This window comes from Gamsiella multidivaricata (assembly GCF_025024155.1).
Source record: "Gamsiella multidivaricata strain RSA 2152 chromosome Unknown BC939scaffold_8, whole genome shotgun sequence".
NCBI classification, from domain to species: Eukaryota; Fungi; Mortierellomycota; class Mortierellomycetes; order Mortierellales; family Mortierellaceae; genus Gamsiella; species Gamsiella multidivaricata.
In genome coordinates this window covers 74,953-93,699 of record NW_026251716.1, presented here as the reverse complement: position 1 = coordinate 93,699, position 18,747 = coordinate 74,953, and the positions used below count along the sequence as shown (strand labels likewise).

At 51.5% G+C, this 18,747-nt stretch overlaps 6 protein-coding genes across 6 annotated transcripts; 2 read left to right on the top strand and 4 right to left on the bottom strand.

The window, feature by feature from the left end:
* Positions 1 to 5,377: 5,377 nt before the first annotated feature.
* BC939DRAFT_439819 (uncharacterized protein) lies at positions 5,378 to 5,994 on the bottom strand. The gene is made up of 3 exons (XM_051554010.1): positions 5,860 to 5,994; positions 5,611 to 5,771; positions 5,378 to 5,462 (listed from the first exon to the last, which is right to left on the bottom strand). Exons 1-2 carry the CDS (start codon positions 5,867 to 5,869, stop codon positions 5,611 to 5,613), a joined length of 171 nt encoding a protein of 56 aa, XP_051415986.1. The 5' UTR covers positions 5,870 to 5,994; the 3' UTR covers positions 5,378 to 5,462.
* A 45-nt stretch (positions 5,995 to 6,039) lies between these two features.
* BC939DRAFT_439817 (uncharacterized protein) lies at positions 6,040 to 6,902 on the bottom strand. The gene has a single exon (XM_051554009.1). The coding sequence runs from the start codon at positions 6,805 to 6,807 to the stop codon at positions 6,532 to 6,534; it is 276 nt and encodes a 91-aa protein (XP_051415985.1). The 5' UTR covers positions 6,808 to 6,902; the 3' UTR covers positions 6,040 to 6,531.
* On the bottom strand, positions 6,853 to 7,768 carry BC939DRAFT_499687 (uncharacterized protein; the record flags this gene model as incomplete). Its single annotated transcript, XM_051559968.1, has 4 exons — positions 6,853 to 6,971; positions 7,076 to 7,290; positions 7,401 to 7,582; positions 7,694 to 7,768. 4 exons carry the CDS (start codon positions 7,766 to 7,768, stop codon positions 6,853 to 6,855), a joined length of 591 nt encoding a protein of 196 aa, XP_051415984.1.
* Positions 7,769 to 8,924: 1,156 nt separating this feature from the next.
* BC939DRAFT_439814 (subtilase family-domain-containing protein) lies at positions 8,925 to 13,476 on the top strand. The gene is made up of 4 exons (XM_051554008.1): positions 8,925 to 9,150; positions 9,260 to 9,610; positions 9,827 to 10,088; positions 10,193 to 13,476. The coding sequence occupies exons 1-4, from the start codon at positions 9,085 to 9,087 to the stop codon at positions 13,384 to 13,386; spliced, it is 3,873 nt and encodes a 1,290-aa protein (XP_051415983.1). The 5' UTR covers positions 8,925 to 9,084; the 3' UTR covers positions 13,387 to 13,476.
* A 1,910-nt stretch (positions 13,477 to 15,386) lies between these two features.
* Positions 15,387 to 16,855, top strand: BC939DRAFT_439811 (uncharacterized protein). The gene is made up of 3 exons (XM_051554007.1): positions 15,387 to 15,598; positions 16,134 to 16,358; positions 16,508 to 16,855. Exons 1-3 carry the CDS (start codon positions 15,491 to 15,493, stop codon positions 16,628 to 16,630), a joined length of 456 nt encoding a protein of 151 aa, XP_051415982.1. The 5' UTR covers positions 15,387 to 15,490; the 3' UTR covers positions 16,631 to 16,855.
* A 953-nt stretch (positions 16,856 to 17,808) lies between these two features.
* BC939DRAFT_473774 (uncharacterized protein) lies at positions 17,809 to 18,492 on the bottom strand (the record flags this gene model as incomplete). Its single annotated transcript, XM_051558372.1, has 1 exon — positions 17,809 to 18,492. One exon carries the CDS (start codon positions 18,490 to 18,492, stop codon positions 17,809 to 17,811), a length of 684 nt encoding a protein of 227 aa, XP_051415981.1.
* Between the last annotated feature and the right edge of the window lie 255 nt (positions 18,493 to 18,747).

Below are 18,747 nucleotides of genomic sequence, written 5' to 3'. Positions count from 1 at the left end.
TGGTCGCGACAATGCACATATTCCTCCAAAGATTTTTGATCGGGACGTGACTCCGACTAGGACCAAGTGTGCCTTGCCGAATGCGGGTGCGCGCCTCGCTAGTACCTCTCAGCTCGTGTACTGCCTCAGCTTGTTGCCCTCTGCATCACTGTCTCTGGAACTTCTCGATGAAGCCGAACGGGCCTGGTCTCAAGCCAAAGCGAGCGATGAAGACGAGCAAGAACGACTACGCACGTTGGCGGCGGACTTGACGAAGGCATTCATCAATGACACATTCAAATCGCCCCCCATTGTGGCTGAAGTGGCCTGTTTGGCGCCTGTACTCGATCAAGAACTATTCAGGAAACTACTCATGAACTTTATCGACGGCATCAATCAAGCCACTTTGCTGGAGCTTTATCTACTAGAAGGGCTGGCGCAGTTGATGCAGCGCGCTTCACTGGAATACCTTGATGCCGATGATTTGGTCAAGATATTGGAGGTCCTCAGCACGCGCTTGAAGGATACCCATCAGCAATCGACGCACCATGTTTATAAATTGACACTGGCGGTGTCACACGTTTTGGATGCGATGGCCGATTGCCATGTCAAGGACCTGAACCGCGAACAGCTGCATGAGCCCCTCTCTGACTATTTGAATGGACTGAAGGGCAGCCCTGACCCATATCTGGTGTATCAAGCCGCCTATGCCTTCCAAGCACTGCAGTACGTCCCGGACGACGAGTCACCCTTGCAAGCTACGCTAAGACGTGGACGAGCAGTGGTCAAGGGCATTTCAGGAGTCGTGAGCGCGGTCAAGGGCCTAGATGTGGATGGTTTTATCGAGGGACTAGGGCATCTTCAAGACGGCTTGGTCGAGGTCTACCAGGTCGCTAAAATCGGGTACGACGGCGCAAAGGCTCTAGTGGAGAGCGGGCAGGACTTTCTTGACTGTCTCAAGGAAGGCCTCAGCTTTGCTAAGAAACGTGCGTGGTATCCGGCATTACGTGGTATCGATAAATTGATTCGAGACGGTCAACTCGCCAAAGTCAAGAAGCTGATCTGTGAAGCACCTTACCGTCGTGATCTTGCTTTTCAATGGGGAGTGTGCCAACGGCTTGGGGAAATAGCCGCGAATCCGAACTGGGGCCCCGACACCCGCTGGAACGCTGTAGGCTTCCTAGGTGAGCTGTACAAGAACGATGCGGAATGGGGCCAGCAAGCCATCGTCAAACAGTGGATTCTCAATATTCTTGAGCAGCTAGCTTCTACGTCAGGGGGCGCATTGCAGTGTATGTTAGGACGAAGGGCAGCTGAGGTGCGATCTCTTGTGATTGATTGTTGAGATCTCTACCTCCATAGCTAATTCTATCTACCGCACTCCAATATAACCAATGTGTTACGTACCATAGCTGCCAAAGACCTGCTGCAAGAGTTGAGTACGGATGGGGATGCCAAGAAGCAAGATCTTTATCAAGCTTACCGAGAGAATCCTCAGCGCCAGTACCCATTAGTAGTCTCTGTACCCATGCTGGCATCTCCATCCCTGCTCGATCGCGTCCAGAATAAACCCGACATTGAAGTTGACTTGCGCCGGCTAAAAGAACAACGTCTCAAGGAGCGAGGCGACGCTGTGTATATTCCCCCTCAGGCCAAGGCTAGTCTACAAGCTCCCGATGATGCGCTGTTTTCATTGATGGACAAGGTCAAGGAGTTCCTGAGCAGTAATCAAAAAGTGATGTTGCTGCTAGGTGATTCTGGCGCAGGCAAGTCGACTTTTAACCGGGCGCTCGAGTGCGACTTATGGGACGCTTACAAGAAAAAGGAAGGCAGAATTCCTCTCTTCATCAACTTGCCCGCAATCGACAAACCAGAGCAGGATCTGATCGCCAAACAACTACGGAGGGCAGGGTTCACCGAGCCCCAGATCAGAGAGTTGAAAGGCTACCGCAGATTCATCTTGATTTGCGACGGATATGATGAGAGCCAGCAGACCCACAACTTGTACATGAGTAACCGACTGAATCAGCTGGGAGAATGGAGTGCTCAGATGGTAATTAGCTGCCGCAGCGAGTACCTTGGCCTCGATTATCGGGATCGGTTCCAGCCAGCAGATCGCAACCGCCAAGCAGAGCCAGCATTGTTTCAAGAAGCGGTCATTGCACCGTTCTCTATGGATCAAGTCCAAGATTACATCAAGAAATATGTGTCTGCGATGGAGCCGCTCTGGCAGGTGACGGACTACCTGCAGGCTCTTGATCAGATCCCCAGCCTGCAAGACCTGGTCAAGAACCCCTTTATGTTGACGCTGTCCTTGGAGGTACTGCCGCGCATGGTGGATTCAGGACAAGATCTCTCGGCCGTCCGGGTCACTAGGGTCGCATTGTATGACCAGTTCATGGAACAGTGGCTGGAGCGGGGCAAGAAGCGGCTTGGGGACAAAGACTTGGGCCCTCAAGCAAGGGCGGACTTTGAGAGGCTGAACGACGAAGGCTTTACTCAGAACGGTATGGATTTTCTAAAGGGTCTGGCTAATGCAATTTACATGCATCAGGCAGGTAATCCGGTGGTGGCCTATTCGCACAAACGAGACAAAGAGACGTGGAAAGAGAAGTTTTTCTCCCGGGAAGACGAGAACCAGCTCCTGCTGGAAGCCTGTCCTCTAACTCGCAGCGGCAATCAGTACCGGTTTATCCATAGATCGCTGCTGGAATACTGCATAGCTCGCGCAGTGTTTGAACCGCAAGAGGGCAGGAAGAACTTGGGTGGAGCACTCACCCCGGCCCGTCGAGGGAGCACCAGCTCCGTTTGGAGCTTTGAGATCCAAGGTGGCCTAGAGAACGTGACCGCCGCTGCCGAAGAGCAACAGCCTGTTGAGCCCACCTCGCCATTGGTCTGGAGGAATTTTGTGAGCGAGCCTTCTGTTCTGCAATTTCTGGAAGAGCGCATTCAACAGGAGCCCATATTCAAAAAACAACTGTATGCCTTGATCGAACACTCGAAAACCGACAAGGAGTGGCGCGTTGCAGCCACCAATGCGATCACGATATTGGTCAGAGCCGGGATACAGTTTATTGGGGCAGATCTAAAAGGCATCCAAATTCCAGGGGCGGACCTGAGCTTTGGCCAATTCGACTCTGCTCAGCTGCAAGGAGCCGATTTGAGAAAGGTCAATCTTCGCAATATTTGGTTGCGTCAGGCCGATTTGAGCAGTGCGCAGATGGCGGGCGTCAAGTTTGGCGAATGGCCGTATCTTAAAGAGGATAGTGCGGTACAATCCTGCGCATATTCGCCAGATGGGAATACCTGTGCCGTAGGCGTTCGCGATGGGACGATCAGCGTGTATGATACCTCGACTTGGGCAAAAACCCACACCTTGCGTGGCCATACCGGCTCTATCGGTAGCGCGGTGTATTCGCCCAGCGGCCAGCAGATCGCCTCGGGAAGTCGGGACAACACGGTGCGGCTGTGGGACGCACAAACCGGTGCACCTGGTCCCGTCTTAAGCGGTCATACTGAACCTGTCACTAGCGTTATGTACTCGCCCAGCGGCCGGCAGATTGCCTCGAGCAGTGACGACAAGACGGTGCGACTGTGGGACACGCAAACTGGTGCACCTGGTCCCATCTTAAGCGGCCATACCGACATTGTTATGAGCGTGGTATATTCACCCAGTGGCCAGCAGATAGCCTCAGGCAGTCACGACTACACGGTACGGCTGTGGGACGCGGAAACCGGTGCGCCTGGCCCCATCTTAAGCGGCCATACCGAATCTGTCAAAAGCGTGGTGTATTCACCCAGCGGCCAGCAGATCGCCTCAGGCAGTAGCGACAACACGGTGCGGCTGTGGGATGTGCAAACCGGTGTATCTGGTCCTATTTTAAGCGGTCATACCGGAGTGATCAATGGCGTGGTATATTCACCCAGCGGCCAGCAGATTGCCTCATGCAGTGACGATAAGACGGTGCGGCTGTGGGATGCGCAAACCGGTACACCTGGCCCCATCTTAAGCGGCCATACCAAATATGTCACTAGTGTGGTGTATTCGCCCAGCGGCCGGCAGATCGCTTCAGGCAGTTACGATAATACGGTGCGACTATGGGATGCGCAAACTACAGCACCTGATCCCATCTTAGGCGGTCATACCAAATCTGTCAAAAGCATGGTGTATTCGCCCAGCGGCCAGCAGATCGCCTCAGGCAGTTACGACAACACGGTGCGACTGTGGAACGCGGAAACCGGTGCACCTGGCCCCATCTTAAGCGGCCATACCGAATCTGTCACTAGCGTGGTGTATTCACCCAGCGGCCAGCAGATCGCCTCAGGCAGTTACGACAACACGGTGCGGCTGTGGGACGCGGAAACCGGTGAGCCTGGCCTCATCTTAAGCGGACTTACTTTTTCGGCTGCCAGCACGATGTATTCGCCCAGCGGCCGGCAGATCGTCTCGAGCAGTTACGACGACATGGTGCGGTTGTGGGACGCACAATTCGGTGCGCTTGGTTCCATCTTACCACTTACCATCTATATTACGAGCGTGGTGTATTCGCCCAACGGCCAGCAGATCGCCTCAGGCAGTAGCGACAACACGGTGCGGTTGTGGGACGCGCAAACCGGCGCGCCTGGTCCCATCTTAAGCGCTCATACCGGATGGGTCAATGGCGTGGTATATTCACCCAGCGGCCAGCAGATCGCCTCGTGCAGTGACGACAAGACGGTGCGACTGTGGGATGCGCAAACCGGTGCACCTGGTCCCATCTTAAGCGGTCATACCAAATTTGTCAAATGCGTGGTGTATTCGCCCAGCGGCCAGCAGATCGCCTCGGGAAGTCGGGACAACACGGTGCGGCTGTGGGATGCGCAAACCGGTACACCTGGTCCCATCTTAAGCGGTCATACCAAACCTGTCACTAGCGTGGTATATTCGCCCAGCGGCCAGCAGATCGCCTCAGGCAGTTACGATAAGACGGTGCGGCTGTGGGATGCGCAAACCGGTGCACCTGGTCCCGTCTTAAGCGGTCATACCGAATGGGTCACTAGCGTGATGTATTCACCCAGAGGCCAGCAGATCGTCTCAAGCAGTAACGACTACACGGTGCGGCTCTGGGATGTGAATTCGGGTCGGTGTTTGGCAGTTGTCAAAGGCTTCAACGGATATATCACAAGCATCGCCTGGAAAGCGACTCTCAACGGCACCTATTTCGCAACCAGCTGTGACGATAAGTCTGTACGCGTGTGGGAGGTCATAGAAGAGGACAGTCGCTGCCAGGTGCTCTTACATTGGAGTACGATGCATGAATCGCTTTGTGTCTCGAATACCGTTATACAAAATACCCAAGGCTTGAGCAGGATAAATATGCGACTATTGGAGCAGCGCGGCGCTGTCGGCGTGCCGATTCCACCTTTGAGTTTCCGCGAGACAGGCAAGAAGCTGATCAGCATGGCGTCCGCGGCATCCAAACTGAAGATGCCATCAAACCACAGTATGTTGGATACCTCCCCCACGGCCAGTCTCCTGCTGCACAGTCAGTGAGACCAACCGATAATAGGATGCGGTTAGGAGTACACTGCATTACTCTATAAAGCATGCATTAATAGTCAACATCCCATACATCTGTAATAACCTGATAGTTACGGCGGTACAACAAGGGATGGAGGCTTCATCATTGATATAAAACTAGCTGGTGAAGATCCCAAGGGAAATGTTGTTGACATCAAAGTGGGAAATGAACTGGAGGGGTGGTCCCTCTTCACCGATGAGGGATCGAAAATGGGCAAAGATGAAGGTTCTGGTGAGTACACCCTGGTTAACGAGTAACCATTTTGACAGCAGTCGAGAATGGATCAAGGCGATTTCTAACATGTGTACTTCTTAAGTAGCTATTTTCATTAAGTTTAATAATAACGGCTCTTCCTATCATACTGAAGCTTAGGCCGTCGTGAGACAGGTTAGTTTTACCCTACTGATGAGATATTGTTGCAATAGTAATTGAGGTTAGTACGAGAGGAGCCGTTCATTCAGATAATTAGTATTTGGGCATGCCTGAGCAGGCAAAGGCCCGAAGCTATCATCCATTGGATTATGGCTGAACGCCTCTAAGTCAGAATCCGTGCTAGAACACGACGATTACCGCCTTTTCTGATTTTTAGCTGAATACGAATAGACCTTCGGGTCCTGAATCATACTATGCGGAGTCGTCTTGTGGAGCGGAAAGGTTTCTAGGATCACGAGAAGATTGGCGCTTAGCCCTGTCACTCTTTCGTACCATCGTAGCCGTCGTCTTTGGGATTGTGCGATGTCTGATCTCGGCTCTCGATTGTCCCTCAGGACCCAGTCTTGTTTGCTGGCACCATTCGGTCAATTCAGATCCCTTGAGCGCAAGGCCAGACTTGAAGCTGTGGCAGGCACTCGAGGACTCGTATCTCAAGGACTATGCTTCGGCCATAGAAATAGGACTTGATGCGATTGTGTCAGTGGGAGATGATAATTTCTCGGTGAGACAAAGGCAACTAATTTGACTTGCACAAGCGCTTCTCCGAAAAAGCAGCCTGTTAATCCTGGTGTTCTGGTCGAGGCAACGGCAACGATTGATCTGGGCACGGATGCGTTGGTGCAGGCGACCATTTAGCAAAATTCCCGCGAGTGCGCGAGTCGATCGAATTGGGTGTTGAAGTATGCAGTTCAGAATCCAGGCTATAATAGAGAGAGCAGGTCAGCGGTCGTTTTGTAATGCTTAAGAGCCAAGTAGTATCTGTAGGGGGATAACAAGCAAGCCCGTAAGACTTACAGGGTTCATAAATCGCGTGGCTGCTGAGGAAATGCGCCATGGAGGTTTCGACCTCCTTGCCGAGTTCCTCGAGACCGCAGGTATACTAAACAATGTCCCTCCCTAGTGGCACGTTATCATCTTCGTCGTCCTTGGAGTACCCTCCGCACATCGAGGCAGCCAGCAGCTGGATCAAGAATTTGAGCTGCACATGTCCACCGAACGCTCCACAGCCCTAGTTGCTTATGATCCATGCGGAAATGTGTTATTAGGCGTATGCTTTTGCTAATAGATAAAACCAATCAAAATTGACTTGAAGATCTACTTACCAGTGGTGATTGGCGGAACACCGTCTGGAAGGCCTTCTGCACGACAGAGACCCCATTCTGAGGCGATGATAGGTGACCATCTGAACCCAGCAATGGCTTTGTTCAGCTCCCGCAAGACATGGCGTTCTGAGAACTGATGCAGACGCTGGTTCTTTGAGCCGAATGGCAGGGTATCAATGGCGCATATCTCCGTTTTTCGACGGCCTAAACCATCTCTTTAGGATCAGTAAAAAAATAAGAGACAAAATGCAGCTGGTCAGGGTCATCGAACTTGTACGTTTGACAGCTTCATTAGACACCATGAGAGAGTACCTGTGGCTAGTACCTGGAAGCGTCGTCAACAAAATCGGAGTGCCATGTGAACGCGCTGGCATATCCATTGTAGTTTGAGTATCGCTCTGCTCCCTTAATCAAGACCGCTTCATTATCCTCCAGATTATGTATGAACAGCCGCGAGAGGACCAGCTCTGGACAAATGACAAACCGAATCTCTTCCTGAACGGCACCCTATACGTTGTTTAGTCAAAGTTACTCTAGTACAATGTGATAAAGAGAAATGCTAACAGGGAAGGATCGCGTCGACTACTTTTGCTTGATTTTGTTTTTCATCTCTTCTACCTTGAAAACTTCATTCTTTTTAGTGTAGTTGATAGGTTTGCGCGTCAACGTCAAGAAGGTATAATAGGCTTCCATAGCGACATCTCGCAATCCACGGTAATTTAGAGGTTTTATTATGTTCTATTGTCGGCAGTACGCGTTTTAAGTACACGCATTGGAAATGTAATATTGCCATGGATGCTTGTAGAATATAAAAAAGCGGATTTTAGAAATCAATGGCCTGTTAAGACATATGCTTGATGCGCATGTATTTGTTTCTTTTTATCATCAAAGAGAGCATCAGCTTGCCTTCGACTGCCATCATGTTTCACGTATGCCAGTGCACATTACTTACAGGGCGCGAAACACAGCCCTCAAAGGCGTCAAAGACGATGTATGCACTGACTTTGATGTATGAAACGCGCTCTCTCACTCGATATCTCTCTCCCTATTCTTTGATATTGCTGCTGCTGGGGCCTATGGATCTGTATTTACTATGATTAAGTGATAGACCGGAAAAATATGCTCTATTTCGGCTATCCTGTCCATTGCGACGCGGTCCATCTCAGTATGGAGGCTGTACAAGTACGCGCTTTAAGCTACCTAAATAGGGTAGAATAAGAGTAATCCTTTGACTTGTATCGCAGACCGCATGCGATAGACCAAATGTCGACTCCAACAGCACCTGCCTACGCTTATGGATGAAGCGGCTAAGAAAGGAAAGGAAAGGAAAGGAAGGGAAAGGAAAGAGACGACAAAAACGGTAAGGAAACAGCAATGTTTGCTCATACAGACGGGCTCGTGTTGGCCAATCAGAAAGCAGAGCTCGTGGGAAACTGAGCCTGTAATCAACTGGTCGGACCCCAGCTCCATGTACCATCCGCGATTGTACTCTACAAAGGCTGGACTGAGCCTTGATTGGCAATGCGAGTGTATGGGCTACATCCGATGCCATGGACACAGGCCTCCTGCTGTGTCAAAAAGGGGGCTGATCTGAACAAGACCAGGCGCTGGCTTGCTCATGATAAAGCTCGTTGGAAAAAGAAGACGCGGAACTGCTCGCGTTGGACATGGCTGCCCGTTGGAGGAGGAGTCTAGTCTATATACTGTGGATGCATGCAAGATGCCGGGGGCGTGAGCAGGTGTTGATGGTGGGGCGTTGCTTCCGTTTTTGGTGGCCATTTCCAGGAATCGAATAATCAAAGGCGGCAGCGCTGCCAAATATAAGGGACGCGGACGTGGCCCTTTCTTCCTTCTCTTTTCCCCAACCAGCCCCGCCATCCATCCCCTCCCCCGCAGTCCCCCTCCTCGCGCTTTTATACTCTTCTTAGTCTTCCACACTCGAACAGTCCCATTCCTTCTCCCCTTTCTCTTCTTTGTATAGTCTCGCCATCCAACCCATTTCATTCGCCATGACCGCCCTCAAGACCATCCGTCCCATTCCAGAGTTCCCCCTCCAGGGCATTCTCCCCAAGGAGGTACTGTACACTTGGCAGTGGACCTTGCGGCAATGGCTGGCGATGGGTAGCTATGGGTAAACGTTATCCTATCTGTGAGACTAACTGTATTACGTGTTCTGAACAACAGGAAACCGAGGCGGCCTCTTTCTTGAAGAAATACCCCAATTACGACGGACGCAACACCATCATTGCTATTCTCGATACAGGTGTCGATCCAGGCGCAGCAGGCCTCCAGGTCACATCAGACGGCAAGCCCAAAATCATTGACATTGTCGACTGCTCGGGTTCAGGCGACATCCCCACCACCACCGTTGTCAAGGCCACAGAGAACGAGGACGGAGTTCCCGTCATCACAGGTCTGACTGGTCGCAAACTGCATCTGAGCAAGGACTGGAAGAATCCCTCGGGCGAGTACCGGCTTGGTGTCAAGCGTGCCTACGATCTCTTTCCCGGTGACCTTGCAGACCGCATCAAGAAGGTAACAGTTGGACTAGGACATTCGCGGACAGTCGGGAAGATGGGAAAATGTGCCCCTCCTGTTTGAGTGAATCCATAAACCGCGGTCACTCTGTGGGAAACAGTGGGCTGGACAGGGAACACGCTCTACACGGAAATGAGAGCAGTTGGTGTCGTCTGTATTTGTACTTCACACTAAAGCTCGACCATTTGTTTGTTTTCGCCGTGATGATCATAGGAACGCGCAGCTGAATTTCAAAAGAAGCACTTCCTACTCGTGGCCAAGGTTCAGGAGGAGCTCGCCGCCTTCCTCAAGGCCCGCTCCACGTTGACCGAGCAGGATCAGCGTACAAAGGCCGATTACAACGCGCGCTTGGACGTCCTGAAGGACCAGCTCAAGAACTTCTCTGATCCCGGCCCAGTCTACGACTGCGTCGTCTTCAACGACGGCAACGTCTGGCGTGCTGTTGTCGATGCCAAAGAGGATGGTGATCTCACAGGTAGGGGACACTACGCCTCGTTTTACGTCCCCAAGGTTTTGCTGGAATGGTCAACTGACTAATCTATCCCCTTCCCAAAAAATATAAACATTCTCGCCCTATAGATGCCCCAGCATTAACAGACTACAAGGTAGAGCTCCAGTACGGCACTTTCAGCAACCAGGACAAGTGCAACTACAGCATCAACATCTACGATGACGGTAAAATGCTCTCCATCGTCGTTATTGCCGGTTCCCATGGTACCCATGTCGCCGCCATCACGGCCGCCAACCACCCCGAAGAGCCCGCCTTGAACGGTGTTGCACCTGGTGCTCAGATTGTCTCTATCAAGATTGGCGATAGTCGCTTGGGAAGCATTGAAACCCATCACGCCCTCACCCGCGCCGTCAAGGTTATCATCGACGACAAGTGCGATCTCGCCAACATGTCTTACGGTGAGGCAGCCAGCTACTCCAACATTGGACGCTTTGTCGAGTTGATCCGCGAGGAGGCTGTCGGTCGTCATGGATGTATCTTTGTTTCGTCCGCTGGCAATGCTGGTCCTGCCCTGAGCACTGTCGGTGCTCCCGGCGGCACTTCCGCTGGTATGGTCGGCGTAGGTGCTTACCAGAGCCAGGCCATGCAGCAATCCGAGTATGCCCTGTTTGAGTCCGTTCCCGATAGACCCTACACATGGTCCTCCCGCGGTCCTACTCTGGATGGAGATGTTGGCGTCAGCTTCTATGCTCCCGGCGCTGCCATCACCTCAATCCCCGAGTACGAGCTTTCAAAATTCCAGCGCATGAACGGAACCTCGATGAGCTCTCCTAATGCATGCGGATGCATCTCGCTTATTCTCTCGGGTCTGAAGGGCGAAAAGAAGGCATATACTCCTTACCGTGTCCACCGTGCTCTCGTTAACGCTTCCAAGGATATCCAGGACGAGTTCCGCATCGGCTTCCTGCAGGTCGAGAAGACTTTTGATCATATTTTGACTTACCACGCCTACGACGAGCAGGATGTTGATTATGTCATTCAGATTGCCGAGCGTGAAAACGCCCGCGGGATCTACTTGAGAGAGTGGGAAGAGTGTAACAAGGCCCACACGTTGACGGTCAAGGTCGAGCCCAAGTTCATGAAGGACATTGACTACAACAAGCCTGACATCAACGAGAAGAAGCTGTCCTTCGAGTGCCGTATGGCTCTCATTGCTACCGAGAGCTGGATCCGTGTCCCCGACTTTCTGTTCATGAACGGCGCCCAGCGTCAATTTGAAATCAAGGTCGACCCCACTCAGCTCACCGCTGGCTCGCTCCACATTGCTGAGATCCAGGCCTTTGATTCCTCCTGCCCAGCCCGCGGCCCAGTCTTCAGCATCTATGTCACTGTCGCCAAGCCCGCTGAGTTGTCCACACAGTCCTTTATCAAGTTTGAGAACATCCAGTTCGGTCCCGGTCACATCGAGCGGCGTCTAATCCACGTCCCTGCTGGCGCGACCCATGCTGAGGCCGTTATCCGCAGCTCGAGCGGCGTCAACGTTGCTCAACTGGCTGCCAAGTTTGTTGTCTATGCTGCTCAGCTCCTCCCTCAGCTCCGTAATGACCATACCAAGCAGGGCTACATGATCCGCCTTGGCAAGGGCAGCTATGCCGAGGCCGGCGCTGAGGAACAATCTGAAGCCAAACGCTTCTCTGTCTACAGCAGCCACACCTTGGAACTCTGCATGGCTCAATACTGGGACAGCCCTGGTGCTCACACTGTCACTGTCGAGTTGACCTTCCATGGTCTCCAATTGAGCGGGTCCACCAGCGGACCCCGCACGGTCTTTATCAATGGAGCCGATCAAATCACTCGCTTCCATGTTGCGGCGCCAATCCGCCGTGAGGAGGGCCTCTCGCCCAGCGTCTCCTTGGATACTCTCCGCAAGGTGATCCGTCCCTCTGAAAGCAGCATAAAGCCTTTGATCCGTGACCGCGACAGCTTGCCCAACTCGCGCCTCATGTACAACCTGATCGCAACCTACCCCTTCAAGGTCGAAACCTCAGGCAAGGAATCAGTGTCTGTTACGCCCCGTTTCCCCAGCCTGAACGATCTCCTGTACGACTCTCCAGTAGAGGTGCTCCTCATTGTCTCGGACGTCAACAACAAGGTGGTCGGCTATGGTGATGTCTATATTCATAAGTTCAAGTTGCCTAAGGGTGATTATAGCCTGCGTCTCCAGATCCGTCATGAGAATGAAGAGACCCTGGAAAAGTTCCGCCACTTGCCTGGTGTCTTTGATTTCGGTCTCGCCAAGGCACAGACACTTGAGGTGTCGGGCTACTGGCCTGATGCCCTCATTGGCAAGAAGAATGCCTTCCCCAGCGCCCTTGAGCGTGGAGATATCAAGCCCGCATTTGTAGTGTCGTCCTCTGAGCACCCTAAGGGCGCCAAGCCCGGCGACTTTTTAGTGGGTGAGTGGAAGTGGGGTCTTGCCAAGATGGATGGCACTCCTCTCTCGCGTGTTGTGTATGCGATCCCGCCTGAGCAGATCCCTATCAAGGAAGAGACTGTTGAGCTCGAGGAGGAGGTGGATGTTGCTCGTCAGTTGGCTGAGCAGGTCAGGGATGCACAGGTGGCCTGGTTGAAAAAGAGTGGAAGTGCTTACAGAACCGAAAAGGACAAGGAGGCGGCAGCGGCGGCCAGAAAGGAACTGGTGGCCCAGTTGGAGGCTGCGGGTCATGGCAAGCACTTGCCCTTCTTGCTGGCACAGTTAGATGTTGCTCTGGTATTGGCTGAGGGCGCTGACGAGGCTCACAAGGAGGAGCGGTGGAAAGAGGTCCTTGGCGCAACGGATAAGATCACGAAGATCATTGACGAGGCTGCATTGGCACAATACTTTGGTTTGAAGCAGGTGACCTTGCACGGCAAGGCCGAGGCGGAGCAAAAGAAGATCAAGAAGGAAAAAGAGGAGGCCAAGAGTGCGCTGATTGCAGCATTAAAGGCTCGCTGCTTGGCACTGGTTGCGTTGAAGGAGGACTCGGACGAGGCCTATAACCATCTGAGTCAATGGAGCGAAGGCACAGGAGTGACTGACTGGAAGTCTGTGGGTGTCTACTTGGAGCGTGAGCGCAAGCATGGCCGTCTAGGCTTGGCATTGCAGCGCGTCAACGCCTGGTTGAGTGAGCAGGGCGGTGGGTCGCGCGATGGAGCAGCCAACATCAAGAGCGCTCTCTCGACACGACGCGATCTCCTGCACGAGCTGAAGTGGTCTGTCTGGGAAGAATACGAGCTCAGCTGGGACAGTATTCGCTTGCCCAAGGCCGCCGCGACGTTTTAAATATGTACTGAGGATAGGAAAAAGACTTAGAAGCAGCTTTTTGTGCTAATATTCATCATCATCATTAAGCCCGTTCATTTTCATGCACCATCATCTCATGGCCACGTTGTCTACGGCAGTCTTGGGTAGGAAGATGTAAGGCTTTTGAACATCTATTGCTGTCCAATGTTTGGAAGAACTTCAGCTGTTCGCATTTCCGTACCCCCGTGCAGACGGTACAAGGGAAGTAGACGTCGGTGTGGAGTTCGGTGTGGAGTCCCATCGGCGCTCAGGCTCTAGGAGCTCATGCTCACTTATTAACAGTGTTCCCAGTAACGCCGGTGTTGATGTTGCTTTCGATATACCTATCGGTCAGAGCAACCATCAATTCCCGGGGTTTCGGTGGAAAAGATGGGGTGGGGGCACCTGGTAGCGATGGTCCAGTTACTGGAGGTCGAGCCGAAAAAGCGGAAGAGGTGGCCGAGGTCATAGAGACGGAAGAGGAGGAAGGGAGGTCGAAGAGGCAGCGTTGGCGGTCATTCAGGTACTAGATGGGAGAGGAACCCAACCGGCTACGCAGTCTCCTATTGCCCCGACCTACAATCCAACCAACCAGAATCCCCAGCAACATCATACTTCTGAGAACAACAGACCTTATCGTAGAGTATCTGTTCAACAACTGCCAGGAGAAATTCCGTCGCCATCATTCTTCATTTATCGTGGCCTGTTTTCCAACGCGCGTTAGAGTGACTATTGAAACAACGAGGAGAGGATATCCAAGCGCAACTCTTTTCGCCTTTTCTTGGCCCAGTTGCCGCTGTGCACAGTGAGGAGCACAGATATGGTTTAAGGAACAAGCAGAATCGAAGCATGCAGTTAACTTTGCATGCACCTTGAACTCTGAATCTGCGATTCCTTATCCCTTTTGATCACCGTACAGCGCACTAAAACAACTTCCGCTACGGCGAAAAGTGTTTTGAAGCATCTCCTCTTACTAGAAAAAAAAAGATCGGAACGCCCCCTTCTGCAACAGACAATGACTGAAATGCAGCCTCTGTCTCACGGCGGTTTAAATCCAGCTCGCGTTTCCTATTTCCCTATAAGTGGATGAATAATCCAATGCTTATTGAATTCTGCTTCAGTATGATAGGAGGATCCGACATCGAAGGATCATTAAGCAACGTCGCTTTGAATACTTGGCTGCCGCAAGTCAGTTTTATATTTCTCAGGGCAACCTTAACGGTTCCACCACATTATCGCCCTGTTCCAAAAAAAAAATAAACTCACGCGTCTGAATCTGTCCAGCATAACTTTTACTTCCGCAGAGATCAATAAGAAACTGCAGAAATGAACCAGATAATAGCGCTATGTTGGGATGCGCCATCATTATAATTCATCCTGTTTTCTTCTTCCAGTATGCGCTATTGCTTTTCTGGCAGACGAAAACAAGCGGCAGCAGCAGTGGTGACAGTTTTTGCTCCTGCTTCTACGATAAGATTGAGGCACCAACGTGTAAATGAAAAATGTCCATCATGGCCACCCTACCCTTTGACATAGAGGATGATCCTCGGCTTGCAATGGCGCGCCCTAGATGCCGCTGTTGTGGGTAGATAAACTACACATGGACATGCAGAAAAATGAACAAAATGAGCGCAGTTGCTTTTAGCCGTTTGCTCAATATTGAAAAAAAAATACCTCACACTGAAAGTCGAGCTGGGTACACAAGGTTTGAGTGCTCAGGAACAGGATCAACTCGCCCGGCAATATTTTTCCCCCGCAATGTTGTTTTCTCACTGGCATTTTTTATCGCCTAATCTCAGTGGTTGGCAGCAGAAGCGACCCTGGGTACAGCAACCTAGCCCCCTGGTAAGGTGAGCTGAGTGCGATTTGTATGAGTTTATACGGCTTAAGATAGGCTAGAGCTGGGTGGGTAGCGAGTCTGATTGAACAGGTTTCGGGGTAAAGTAGGAGTCGGGGCTAGCCCAAATGAGCAGACTGGTACCGTATCGCCTGGTGTTCTGCCCTCCTTTTCTTCCCATCCCCTCTCTTTCTTCTTCTCTCTTCTTCATCACCCCGCACATCTCATCTCTCTTCTCTCATCCCACCAACCAAACAAACAAGCACCATGTCTCTCTCTCAAGGCCAGGAAATCGAGTACAAGGAGGCCTTCGCCCTCTTCGACCCCACCAACTCTGGTGTCATCCAGCCCAAGGCCTTCTCGGACTTCCTTGCTGTGAGTACACCTCATCCTCATCCTCCACTTTCTCATCATCTGCATCTGTACCTCTTGTTCTTCATCTTCCTTCTGTCCTGCCAGACGCAGACTCGACTTTCTTCCTGGGGCTCAGCTGCCTCTCTCGTCCCCACGTTATCTACACATATCTCGTCTCGATTGAATTTCGCCAGACAAAATATCACACCTCGCTCAAAGGAGTACATAAAATGCAACCCCATCGATAGCCAACTACTCTGCACCGAAGATGCTGGGAAAACAGGATCGTTTGTTTTCTTTTCCTCTTCTGATCCGCTGCTACTGTTGTTGCTGTTGATGCTGGTTGTTGTTGTTGTTATTTTTGTGGATGTTCTGCGGCTGTTTGTGTTCTCCCTTCTCCCCTAATTATCCTTGCTCGTTAATACTTTTCCCCCGTTCCGCTTTTGTTTACATCCAGCAGTAATCAGTTGTCTATCTATCTCCGTCTAAATCTGTCCGTGCTGAGCAGACCAGATGGCTAATATCTCTTTTATGCTTCCTTGTGTAATGAACATAGCTCCTCAACGACCCCGAGTTGAGCAGCAAGGTCAAGCTCCCCACCCAGCCTTTGGACTACAAGGCCTTCGCTGCCTTGATGGCCAACAACCACAAGGGCGCCGAGACCTCTGATGATGCTTACGGTGCTCTCTTCAAGTCCATCAACAAGGACGGCTCCGGCAATGTCTCTGCTGCTGAGATCCGTGCTGCCCTTCAGCACTTTGGCAACAGCTCCCTCTCTGAGGTACGTAACAAATGCAGTAGACCTTCCGTTTAATGTATCCATCCGTTTAGATAATTGGAATCAGGGGTGGAACAAAGGAAAGCAGTATTTGCTCAAGGCAGGATTGCTGACGTTTTTTTTTTCTTCTTTACTATTGAACCCATTATTAGGCTGATGTTGACGAGATTGTCCATGAGGCTGATGTCTCTGGCGATGGTCGCGTCACTCTCGAGGAGTTCTTGAAGATCATGCAGAAGTCCGAGAAGAAGCTCCGTGGTGAGCACGTTCTGTAAAAAGGGACCTTCATGTGTACCAATAGTATTCCCGGGGTTCATTCTCTCTCTCTCTCTCTCACCTCCTCTTTATCAGCACTACAATAATAAACATAAACAGACTTTAATATAAGGCGTGCAGCAGAGACAGTAGAAAGATAGATGGGCGTTGCAGTTAGAGCGGAGTCATCAGAGCACATAACGAGCTGGACAGTAATCCACATCGTTGAGTTCAGAACCTTGTCCAGCTAGCTCTACTAGCTTTTTTTTTTTTTTTTTCTCGCCCAATCTAAAACCCCACAACCTTCATACTCCAGTGTGTGGGAAGAAGATGCTCAACTGTCTTGAACCCGCATTTTTCATCCTTGCCCTTCCGCCCACAAGGGCGTGTACCTATTGCAAAAATAAAAACGGCGAAATGCGCTATTGCAAAGCGCAAAAGCATCCACGAAAAACATAAAAAAGATATCCGTGCAGACGAACACACACAGCCGGATGCCTGTTGTCGACTATGCCATCATCTCCTCCCCCCCCCCCCCCCCTTTGAAACCACGTTGTTTAATAGAATTCTCGGAATCGTGCGTAAAAGGGGAAAAAAGTGCGGGAGAGGTTGGACGTTTTAAGGATAGTTGTCAGATATCGGAGTATCTTTCGTTGAGATAAATAATCATTAGAACCTCGGGTTTTGATCGAAAATGCTCCGTCGCATGGCAAGGAATCTAACGGATTCAGGGCACAGATGCAGAACCGTGTGCTATGGATGGCGACAGAATTGGCCACATATCTGCCAATCAGTCAGCTTGAGCTTGCTGCAGCCGCGAACTGGGAAAAAAACCCCCCTTTATGGTCAGCTCTTCAGCTATTCAGGATCTTAAGATCTTTAGACCAATGAGAGAGCCAGCTACTTATTCACGGTCTAATAGGAACACAGGGACCTGGAACGTGCCATGATTCTATCCACCCGTAGGATCATTTTATTGCTTTTTGTTGCGTTCGCTAGTCTACGTGTTCTGGACTGCAAGACTATCGATATATGATGGACAATACTCGCGACGCACATGCGCCATGCACACATATAAAATATATGACTTCTACCATCTCCTCCCTTCTCTTTCACCTACAGGCTACCCCTCTCCCCTCCAAGACCACAAGTTTTTTTTTTTTTGTGTGTATATATGCGCGTGTGTGTTGCCTGACACTTAATCCAACAAAAGTCTTCGCTTGTTAGCGCGCTTGGCGGGCTTTGGAGCCTTGACATCGACCTCAAAGCAAGTCGAGTACTCCTCACCGACAGGGTTTTGATCAAATCGCCAGTACCAGACCATCTGGTACTTGCCCGGCTGGGTTCCCTTCGGGATGGTCACGTACCCGTGACAAACCGTGTTCGGGTTCGCGGGGTTGTCGCAGTTCTGTGGGGTCGCGAAATCCATGGTCTTGAGCAGCAGTGAGGGCTTCGACAGCTCCGAACGCGTCTTGATGACTTTGTTGGGTACACCCTTCCAGTAGACAGATACCTTGGTCCTGAACTGAGAGGGTGAGGCTACGTTGTTCAGATGGCCGTTGGCCTCCCAGGTCAAGTGAAGCTTTTGACCAGGTACGGCGGATGCGGGAGGTAGGGTCTTGGGGTTTTTGCCAGGGAAGATGCTCTGACGGCCGGGTTGGCAGACAGGGGCCGTGGGTGGGCGGCCGGAGATGAGATAGGTGTAGAGGGTGTTGATGTCGGGGTTGGCGCGGGTGGGATATCCGATAGGGTAGCCGGCGCATTTTCCGGAGGGGAGCATGTTGGAGCAGTCAAGCCAGGAGTGTGCGTCGACGCTGGTGTCCTGCAGGAGAGAAAGACCGAGGAGGAGGAAGAGGCCGATGAGGAAGCTTGGACCCTGCATAGTGGCGATGATTGTAAGGCGCTGGGGGAAAGAGGAGCGGAATAGGTTGATGCTGAAAGAGCTGGAGGGGATAGAGAGAGGAGAAGGCGTGCTTGTTGAAGTCTGGTTGGAGGAAATCGTTGAGGAGGATGCGGTATTTATACATGGTCATGATCGGGTGAGGGAGTCTGGGATCGAGGAAGCATTGTGGAGGATGATAATGAAGGTGCTGGCCCAAGATGCGACGCGGTACCGAGAAGGAGTACACAACATGGA

What these genes read in the sequence shown, in the direction of transcription:
- BC939DRAFT_439817 (XM_051554009.1), bottom strand. Translation starts at nt 6,807, where the DNA reads ATGGCGCATTTCCTCAGCAGCCACGCGATTTATGAACCCTGTAAGTCT.
- BC939DRAFT_439814 (XM_051554008.1), top strand. Translation starts at nt 9,085, where the DNA reads ATGACCGCCCTCAAGACCATCCGTCCCATTCCAGAGTTCCCCCTCCAG. An exon ending in AGGGCATTCTCCCCAAGGAG is followed by an intron (nt 9,151 to 9,259) that starts GTACTGTACACT and finishes TCTGAACAACAG; the next exon opens with GAAACCGAGGCGGCCTCTTT. An exon ending in AGAGGATGGTGATCTCACAG is followed by an intron (nt 10,089 to 10,192) that starts GTAGGGGACACT and finishes CTCGCCCTATAG; the next exon opens with ATGCCCCAGCATTAACAGAC.
- BC939DRAFT_439811 (XM_051554007.1), top strand. Translation starts at nt 15,491, where the DNA reads ATGTCTCTCTCTCAAGGCCAGGAAATCGAGTACAAGGAGGCCTTCGCC. An exon ending in CCTTCTCGGACTTCCTTGCT is followed by an intron (nt 15,599 to 16,133) that starts GTGAGTACACCT and finishes TAATGAACATAG; the next exon opens with CTCCTCAACGACCCCGAGTT. An exon ending in GCAACAGCTCCCTCTCTGAG is followed by an intron (nt 16,359 to 16,507) that starts GTACGTAACAAA and finishes ACCCATTATTAG; the next exon opens with GCTGATGTTGACGAGATTGT.